We start from the raw sequence: 10,452 nt of genomic DNA, 5'->3' as shown, positions 1-10,452 counted from the left end.
AACCACAGCAACCTGAGCCTGACTGCTTTGTTGAAGCAGCCACTTAAAGAACTGAGCTAAGGGGCAGGACCCCGGTTGGTATGGTATGTTTTTGGTTACATTTTTAATTTCATTTCCTATTACTGGATTATTCAGAGTGTGTACATCTCCTTGACTCAGCTTTGGCAGTTCATATGTATCTAGGAATCTATTAATTTTCTTTGTATTTTCCATCCTGTGAGAGTAAAGATTTTGGAAGAAGGTATTAATGATCTTCTGAATTTCTCTAGGGAGTGTAATGATTTCACCCTCTTCATTTCTTATTGCATAAATTTGAGGGTTGTTTTCCTTTCTTGCCATTGGGTTGTTATCTCAGGTACTCTTCTCTTACTGCTGGGACAAATACCTGACACTCAAAATTAGGGAAGGAAAGGTTTATTTAGTTCATAGTGGAGGTTTCAGTCTATACTTGGCTGGCTCCAAAGCAGAGTGGCACATGGCAGTGGCAAAAAGCAGGAGAGCAAAGTGGAGTGGCAGCAACTCAGGTAGCTAGCTAGCCTCTGTCCCCTCCTTACATTGTAATGCTAATTACCTGCTCCAGGGCAGGTTCAGCCTCCACACCCAAAGTAATCAATTACAAACTCTAGAGCCCCCCCCCCCCTCGTGTGAGGCTTTGAGAGGACACCTATACACAAAATATAACAGTTGGCTAGGGGTTAATCAGTTTTATATATTCTTTTTTTTTTTTTCTGATTTATGTATTTGGTACAGGGTCTCACTACACAGCTCAGAGTTGGAGTGATCTTCCTGTTTTCAACCTGTTCAGTGCTGGGGTTACAGGTGTGTGCCAACATACCCAGACTTGTTGGCTGGCTCATTGTGCCCCAGGGGTGAGGCATGTATGACTGGGGATTGAACCCTGGTTCCTGCACTTGCCAAAGCAGGATCTTAGTCCGCTGAGCTATCTCACCAGCTCTCATTTTATATATTCTTTCAGAGAACCAAGTCTTTGATTTATTAATTCTTTGTATTGTTTTCTTAGTGTTCACTACATGTATTTCTGCTCTACTATTTATAGTTTCCTGCCTTCATTTGCCTTGCACTTGACTTGCTCTTCTTCTGTGAGCTTGAGGTGCTGCTTAAGATAATTTATTTGGGCTTGTTCTGGTTTCCTAGTGTGTGAATTTACTGCTATAAATTTCCCTCTTATGACAGTTTTCATTGTATCCCACAGGTTCAAATAAGGTGTATGATGGTGGTGTAGTCTTCTTTTGGATTCACCTGCTGGCCTCATGCAGTATGATCTACTAAAGTCTTTTGTCCCTTGGGGGAAAAATGTATTTAGTACAGGGTCTTCAGGGTTTCACTACACAGATCAGACTTGTAGTGATCCTCCTGTTTTCAGCCTCCCAAGCGCTGGGATTACAGGCGTGTGCCACCACACTCAATCTCAATGGCTGTCTCAGCACGCCCTGGGGGTGGGGCTGGCACAGCACACGGGATTGAACCCCAGTCCCTGGTCTGCCTAAGCAGGCGATTTAATCCCCTGTGCTATCTGACCAGTCTTTATGTCATTTGTTTTGACTCCTGCTGTTTCATTGACACCTGTTAGTCTTACATTATTTTTCTTTATTTCATCTTGTCAATGAAACAGCAGGAGTCAAAACAAATGACATAGTTGTGGAAGAAACTTTCAAATTACATGGATACCTCCAATGTCACACTTAATTAATTCCAAATTTATGTTCAAATGTTGCAGTTTGAGAACAGATCTCTTTTCCCTCCAAGAAATAATGGCAAACCAAATTATGGATTTTGAGGCCCAGAAATTACATTCATAAATTCCAGGACTTCAACACATTTTGCGATGATTTGTTTGATCTCTTTTGTGGTTCTTAGGGCTTTCCTGTAAGCTCTATTGTTGATATCACTAACCTTCTTTGTAGCTATGGTTCCAATATTTTATGCAAATAAGTGCAAATAAAAGCACAATAACAGTTTTTTTAAAAAAAATTAGTGCAGGGTCTACAGGGTGTACAGGGTCTCACTACATAGATTGGATTTGTAGTGATTTTCCTTTTTTCACCATCCCAAGTGCTGGGATGACAAGTGCGGGCCACCATGCCCAGCTTGCCTGGAGGGCAGGGCAGGCTGAGCCCTGGGGGTGGGGCCAGTGTGGCAGGCCAAGGATCCTCTGACCCCTGCCTCTGCCTAAGCAGGTGCTTTAATCTGCTGAGCTATTTGGCTGGCCCTCAGTAACAAATGTTTTAAGTCACACAGGCACTGTATGTTGGCTGGGAGAGACCTTCACTTAGACTGAAGTGACTAGACACAAAACAGGACTCACTCATCGCCCATACAAGGTTTTTCAAGTTGGATATTCAGTTCAGCTACTGAGCACAGTTACCAACAATGAGCAAGTTTTTTTTTTCTCCCCAAACTTTGTTGTTTCAGTAGTGGAAAGTTTGAGTTGTGAGCAGTTCAACAGCCTAGGGATCACTGTCCTTTACAAAGTGGTTATGCCATTTTCATTTCCATAGTCCATGTGTAACAGATCCATTTCTGTCATATCCTCACTGATACCTCACCACATAGGTAGTCTTTTTCCTTTTAATCATTCTGCTAGGTATCTCAGTAAGGTATTAATTTGCATTTTCTAAAGGCCTGAGTATGCTGAATGTGCTTTTATGTGTTTACTTGCTATATGTGTATATTCTGGTGTTCTGTCTGTTCAACTCTTTATTCTTCAAAGGGGGTTGTAATTGACTTTTGAGATTACTTTGCATATTCCAGAAGTAAACACTTTGTCAAATATTTGTAAATATTTACTCCAAGTGGTAGCTTGCCTTACTTTAAGAATATTTTCTAAAATTCTGAGTGTGGTGGCACACCCCTGTAATTCCAGCAGGGAGAGGCTTGAAAAACAGGAGGACCACTGTGAGTCCCAGCTGCATAGTGAGACCCCACACAAAATACATAAAAAAACTTCAAAAATCTTCTAAGGAGTAGAATATACACATTTTGATGAAATGCATTTTTATCATTTTATGCTTTTATGGAGTGTGCTTTTAGCCTAAAGTTACAAAGTTTTCTTCTAGTAGCTTTATAGTTTTAGCTTTTACATTGTCTATGATTCATTTTGACTTCCTGTTTTTGATATGTTGCAAGGTAGTATAGATTATAAGTCATTTATGTATTTTTATTCTTTTTTGTATTTAGTATATGTTTACAATTTAGATTGAACTCAGTGATCCTCCTGTTTACAGCCTCCTAAGTGCTGGGATTACAGGCATGTGCCACCATGCCCAGTCTCAATCACCATCTCAGTGTAACCTGGGGGCAGGGCCAGCATGGCAGGCCCGGGGATCAAATCCCTGACCCCTGTGTGTGCTTAAGCAGGCTCTTTAATCCACTGAGCTATTTGGCGAGCCCCTTATAAGTCATTTATTTAATTATTTTTATTTTATGTATTTAGTACAGGGTCTACAGGGTCTCACTACACAGATCAGACTCTTAGTGATTTTCCTGTTTTCAGCCTTCCAAGTGCTGGGATTATAGGTGTGTACTGCCATGCCCAGTTTCAGCTGTGCCTGGGACTGGCTACAGCATGCCTGGGGTCAAACCCAGGGTAATTGCGTCTGCCTAAGCATGCGCTTTAGTCTGCTGAGTTATCTGGCCAGCCCTACATCATTTATTTTAAAAATTTTATTTAATCAGTACATAAATTTGTATTAAAATCACACTATAGCCCATAAATATTTATGATTATTATGTTAGTTAAAAAAAACCTAAAAGCACTTTAAAAATGAAATAATTATAAACTGACAAAGTTTTATACCCAGTATAGTCCCATGTACTCTTTGATTTTTTTTTATAGTTGTGTCATGTTATAAGCTGTAGCACAGTATAAAAACCAGAATACTAATATTGCCATATTACCCCAAGAAACATGGTATCTGTGCAGGTGGGAGGCTGGGCATAGGGAATGGTGGGCTGAAGTGTGGCAAGAGAAACACATGTAGCTCAGTGATAGCTATGTGCTTTAGCACAAACAAGGCTGTTTTGGAGTCCCAGGACCACCTCCCCAAAATATTACTATCTGGGGTGAAAACCAATGAGAAACCAGATCCTGAACATGAAGAGAAATGCATTCATGAATGCTTAATTCTCTGATCACTGAACATACGGCTATGGACTGAGTACTTATCTATCTCCCATATTCATGTGTTAAAGCCCTGACCACCACTATGGCTGAGGATATAACTAAGGTTAAGAACAGAAGGTAGGACTTCGAACCAACGGGATTAGTGTCTTTAGTAGGAAATACACGTGGTAGTTTAAGAAAGATAGCCTTCTACAGGTCAAGAAGAGAAGTCTTACCAGACCCTGAATGTTGAAAAACGTTGATCTTGGACTTTAGCTTCCACAACTGTGAGAAGATAAATTTTTGTCATGTAGACTACCCAGTCTGTGGTATTTCATTATGGTAGGCTGAGGCACATACTCTTGATTTCAGTCTTTTGAAATGTGTTGAAACTTAAATACTTTTAGCTGAAGAGACACTGAATAATCCTTAAGTACAGTTAGTGTTCTGAAGAGTAACTGTGATAGTCAAGTTAGGATGAAATAGATTTTCAGTGTAAGAAAATAATTCGATTAATGCATATTAATGTCAAATTTATAACCATTTTCTATTTGCAGGAATGTGAATTGGACCCTTGTTGTGAAGGAAATACTTGCAAGCTTAAATCTTTTGCTGAATGTGCATATGGTGACTGTTGTAAAGACTGCCGGGTACGAATTCCTCTCTATTTAGGAACAAAAAGTAGAAAAAGAAAACTCTGTGTATCAGAATTTGTCTCCTAAGAGCTCTAAGACTAGATTATTTTTTATTATATAAGAACTGCTTTTACGCCACATGTTTGCAATTTTATTGTATTTGTTTATTTTTTATGTATTTGGTACAAGGTCTCTCTATGTGGCCCAGACTCATAGTAACCCTCATGTTTTTAGCTTCCCCAGCACTGGGATTACAAGTGTGTGCCACCATGCCTGGTCTCGGTCGCCTACTCAGTTAGCTGGGGGGTGGGGCCAGTGTGGCCTGTGGTGTCAGGGACCGAACCCTGGTCCCTGAGCTTGCCTAAGTAGGCATTTAATCCTCTGAGCTATCTCATCAGCCCCATATTTGCAATTTTATTTTTATATTTTATGTATTTAGTACAGGGTCTACAAGGCATCACTACACAGATTAGATTCATAGTGGTCCTCCTGTTTTCAGCCTCCCAATTACTGGGATTATAGGCACGTGCCACCATACCCAGTCTCAATTTTTGGTGTTTTGGGTTAGGGCCAGCACGACATGTGGGGGATCAAACCCCTAGTCCCTGTGTCTGCCTAAGCAGGTGCTTTAATCTGCTGAGCCATCTGGCCAGCCCCATATTTGCTTTTTTTTTTGTATTTCATACAGGTTCTACAGGGTCTCACTACATAGATCAGACTTGTAGTGATTCTCCTGTTTTCAGCCTCCCAAGCGCTGGGATTATAAGTGCATGCCATCATGCAGTCTCAGTCGCCATCACAGTGTACCCCAGGGGCAAGGCCCACATGGCACACTGGGGATTGAATCCCTGGCCCCTTTTTCTGCCTAAGCAGGCACTTTAATCTGCTGAGCTATCTGGCTGGCTCTTATATTTGCAATTTTAAAGCATGTTCTTTTATGTTAAATATTCTGTTAATTTTTTCTGAAGTTGAAACATTTTTAAAAAAAGTGTGATGTGGAATTGTTGAAAATAATTCAACAATGCCAAAATTAGAAAGTAAAGACTGTCTCATTTTATATTCATCAAATAGCCATTGTTGATAATTTGCTACTTTTTTCTATACAGATATAAAGGTATGAGTGTGTGTTTCTATGTAAACAGATACAGTACAAATATTTTTATTCATAGACTTTTCTGCAGTCATGTAGTACCACATGGTTATGTAGTTACTATTCCTTTGGGTGGCTGCATCATAGTATATCTATAATCAACTGCTAGTGGGCATTTAGTTTGCTTCCAGTTGTTGTTTATAAGAGAAATCATTTAGTAAGTATTTGCATATTCAAAATATTGACACACATTATAAATCTTCCACAAATGTACCACTCTATACTTCCGTAATATAGTTTTATTTATTTAATGTTAGTTAGTAGCAAGTACTGTAATTTTAGTGAGTGTGATAATATAAAATGTTCTAGGATTTTTATTCAATTTGCATTTCCTTTGGTTGCCAATGAAGTTAGTTTTTCATTTTCTGTATTTATAATGTTTGTATTGCCTATTATTGGCTTTCGTTCATTTTGATGTGAGTTAATCTTTTGTTATTATTAAAATCCTTGGTTGTTATAAAAATACTGTGGTCTTGAATTTATAGAAACTGTCCTGATATTCCTATTTAATTTGAATTTTATCACCCTAGTTCCTTCCAGGAGGTTCTTTATGCCGAGGAAAAACTAATGAATGTGATGTTCCAGAGTACTGCAATGGCTCTTCTCAGTTCTGCCAGCCAGATGTTTTTATTCAGAATGGATATCCTTGCCAGAACAACAAAGCATATTGTTACAATGGCATGTGCCAGTATTATGATGCTCAGTGTCAAGTCATCTTTGGTTCAAGTAAGAAATTTATAATTGATTGATTTTATTTTCCTTTGACTTTTAAAGAAGGGAAATCAGATATTACTAACAGGAAGTTCTTATTTCCACTATCCTTTATGTAGTAGCAGTCATCATGAATTTTAGTAATACCCAAATTTAATTGATTGGTTTTGCTTTTGCTCTCTGTATCTACTTTGTATATAAAATACATACACAGAGCATCATTTTCTAAGTTTTATTTATTTATTTATTTCTGTAGTGCTGGGGATCAAATCCAGGGCCTTATGGATACTGGCCTGGTGTTATGCCACTGAGCCATACCCCAGCCAGTCCTTGTTTTCTAGCTGTAGTAATGGCAAGCTGCATGCTTGGGTTTGCTATTTGCATCATTCTTTTATAATGTTCTTGAGGGTCATGCATTTTGATCATTTGTGTCGTAGTACTTTAGAGTCATAGTACATTAGCTAAATGGACCATGGCTTAGTTATCTATTTTCTAAGATATTTTTAAATATTGATGAGTATTTACAATCTGTTTTTATTTTTTCATGTTTTTTAAAGTTTTTGTCTTTTATCAGAGATACACCAGAGATTAAAGAACTGAATTATTCTATAAGATTTATTATGAAAAATAAAGCCTATTAATCTCCATCATCCCGTGGGGATGGGGAGATGGCTCAGTAGACTAAGCGCTTGCCTGGCAAGAGCAAGGGCCTAAGTTCAATCCCTGGTTTTTCAAAAAAAAAAAAAAAAAATCTTCAACATCCCCATCCATTAAGGTAACCATGTTTATTCTCTGTAACTGTTTTTGTGACTTTTTCCAGGTCCTTAGATGACCTCTTCACAATGCTGCCTTTTTATTTTTATGAAAGATGGCATTTAGTTTTCTTCTATTCCTTCAGATCCTGGCAACTCCCATTATACCCATTTCCATTTCCCATTCTCCATCTTTATCTAATGTAGATTAATTTTAGTTTTAATTAAGCAGCATTGAGTATTTACTGTCTAGTGGACATGTTAACACTGCTTACAATGGAAGTATATACTAAGTTACAATTGCTTTTCTGCCTTTTGTTTTTTTCTAGAATGAATAAATTAATAATCCCCCCCATAATTTGGTTAGTTTTCCATATACTTAGCACTAATTACTGCAAATGGTTTTGGCACAGGGTAGTTAGAGATATTCCACTATTTACATTCTCTTTGAAGAAGCCTAAATAGGACCCTATTTGTCTTCATTTTTAGCCAGCTGTACTCTACAATAGGGTTCTCCAGGGAAACAGAATCAGTATTTGTGTGTACATACACACACACACTCATACACAACCTGAATTGGTTCATGCAGTTGTGTAGGATGCTAAGTACCAGTTCTACTGAGTGAGTTGGCAAGGTGGAGGCCAAAGAGAAGTGATGGTTTAGTTTGAGTCTGAATCTGGATCTGAATTTGAATCTGAATGTCCCAGAACCACTAGAGCTAATGGTGTAGTTCCATTTGGAAGGCTGGCAGCATCATGTCCCAGGAAGAGGTGGTATTTCAGTTTAATTTTAATAGCAGGAAAAATGAATAGTGTGTGAAATAATTTCCTCCTACTGGAAGGAGGTACAGCTTTTTTCTTTTTTCACACTTAAAACTGATTGAATGAGGCTTGCCCATTAGGCCACTCTGCTTTACTTAACTCTACTGAAGTAAATCCAAAATTGCCCTGACAGAAATGAAATCAGTACATCTTATATTACATGATAAAGGGATAAAAGAAGAACAAAAACATCCATTTTAATCATGATTCTATTCCTTACAAAATAAAGTCCTCATTTGGGTAATGGTTTATGTGGTCATATCTGGTATTACTTTGGCTCAGTCTATATTCGTTTGCCTTCGTTAAATATCTCAGCTGGTTGTGATTCTTGACGGGTATGGTGAACAGATCTTTTCTAAAGAATTGGGGCTATTAGTAGCTTTCATTTGGTTGTTGAATTTTTTATTGAACTTAATGTCAGGAAGTGGTAATTCTAAGAGATGCCACAAGGGATATCTTAGTTGCTTTCTTATACCTGACACAACAGATTAAAGAGAGGCTTATTTTGGCTTGTGTTTCAGTCCAAGGTCAGGTGGCTCCAAAGAAAAACTAGCATGGCAGATGAAAAGCTGATCACCATGAGATACCCAGGAAGCTAAGAGGAAGAAGGGAAGAGCAGGGGAGGAAAATATGCCTTTCCAGATCTTACCCCCAGTGACCTTCTGCACCTTCCAACCAGGCCTAGGTTCCTAACAGCACAGTTAGCTATTAGCTTGTTAGTGGACTAACCCAGTGAGTACAGTGCCCATGTGATCTAATCACATCTAGAAAGCCCTAGTTGTGATTGAATAGGGCTTCAGGGGGACATCTAGACGTAAATCATAACAAGGTGTCTCCTGCACTTCTGGTGTGCTCCTCTTTACCTCCATTGTGGAGCAGCAGTCCAGTTTCCTTTTGATAGTCAGATTAGGCCTCCTAGCCAGCACAGTAATTGCCTTCTTTGCCTGTTGATTCAGAAGCACAAGCCCAGTGTGGCTGTGTAATTGTATTAACTTCAGTTCAATGCAATCAATGTTGTTGTGGTTTTCAGTAGGTAGTGAATTCCTTTCTTTCAAATTAAAACTTCTAAGTTAACAGAGCATAGATTCATGGGAGAGGAAGGACAGTTTTGCTGGAGGGTTAGTAGGCCTAATGATGAGAGGTGGCATTCTCATTTTCACCCCTTGCTCACTTTATCCTGAATCCTCATTGTGTGAAAATCAGCATCATTTATCAGACACTGATTCAGAGCATGACATTCTTTCAAAAAGTATGTAAGATTTTTTCATTGGATAGAAAAAAATAAAGCACTAATAAGAATGAAGTAAGCACAATTTATAGCAGTAAGACATAATTTTCAGTTGATCTAGGAAAAAAAAGCTTGGTATTTTCATGATGATTTTTCTCAAAATTCTGCAATGTAACATTAAGTTCATAGTCAAGAAATCACATCAAACCACTACTAGAATCTTCTGCTTGGTCATGTTTATTAAAAGCCACTCTTTTTTCCTGAGATTTCACTGCAGATTTGAGGTGGAATCAGAAGACTAAGGCTGTGAGAGTCTTGATAACCGTACAAGGCAGTCTTCCATACACCTGGGATCTCCTGCATCTGGAAATGCTTATTTTATTTGTTTATGTATGTGTGTATGTATGTGTATGTATATATGTATGTATGTATTTCGTACAGGGTCTACAGGGTCTCACTGCACAGATTGGATATAGTGATTCTCCTATTTTCAACCTCCCAAGTGCTGGGATTACAGGCACATGCTGCCACGCCCAGTCATAATCGCAGTCTCAGGGTGCCTTGGGGGTGAGGCCAGCACATATCGGGGATTGAACCCTGGTCCTTGCATCTGCCTAAGCAGGCACTTTAATCTGCTGAGCTATCTGGCCAGGCCTTCTGGAAATGCTGTTTTTTTATTTTATTTTTATTTTTTATTTTTTCCATAAATTTATTGAGAAACAAATAGCAATGAGACAGTTTCAAACCAAACTGGTAGGACAGTTTCAATAATTAACACATTGTATACATTCTTCCTAGTGGTTAATTGCTGTACAAGATGCAGACATGATATCCTGCTTACAAACACCATTAGAACAAATCCCTCTATTCACTAAGAGAATGTAACTGTATATCGATCCTAGCCATTTGAATACACAGATACAAAATGGACATTCAGCCTCTTTCGGGTCCTCTTTTCCAAGATGACGAAGAAAAGAAGGAACAACGGTCGTGCCAAAAAGGGCCGCGGTCATGTGCAGCCTATTCGCTGCA

General features: G+C 38.6%; 1 protein-coding gene across 1 annotated transcript in view; it reads left to right on the top strand.

Annotated features, from left to right (window-relative positions):
• Adam9 (ADAM metallopeptidase domain 9) overlaps positions 1–10,452 on the top strand; it is a 147,938-nt gene that overhangs the window by 86,824 nt on the left and 50,662 nt on the right. The window contains exons 13-14 of the mRNA XM_023722019.1: positions 4,681–4,773; positions 6,439–6,634. Of these exons, the coding sequence (XP_023577787.1) occupies positions 4,681–4,773; positions 6,439–6,634 (289 nt within the window). The remainder of the gene's footprint in view (positions 1–4,680; positions 4,774–6,438; positions 6,635–10,452) is intronic.

This window comes from Octodon degus, unplaced genomic scaffold, assembly GCF_000260255.1.
Source record: "Octodon degus isolate 3935 unplaced genomic scaffold, OctDeg1.0 scaffold00088, whole genome shotgun sequence".
Taxonomy (NCBI): domain Eukaryota; kingdom Metazoa; phylum Chordata; class Mammalia; order Rodentia; family Octodontidae; genus Octodon; species Octodon degus.
The sequence above is the reverse complement of the archived record's forward strand: the minus strand, read 5'-3'. Positions and strand labels throughout refer to the sequence as shown.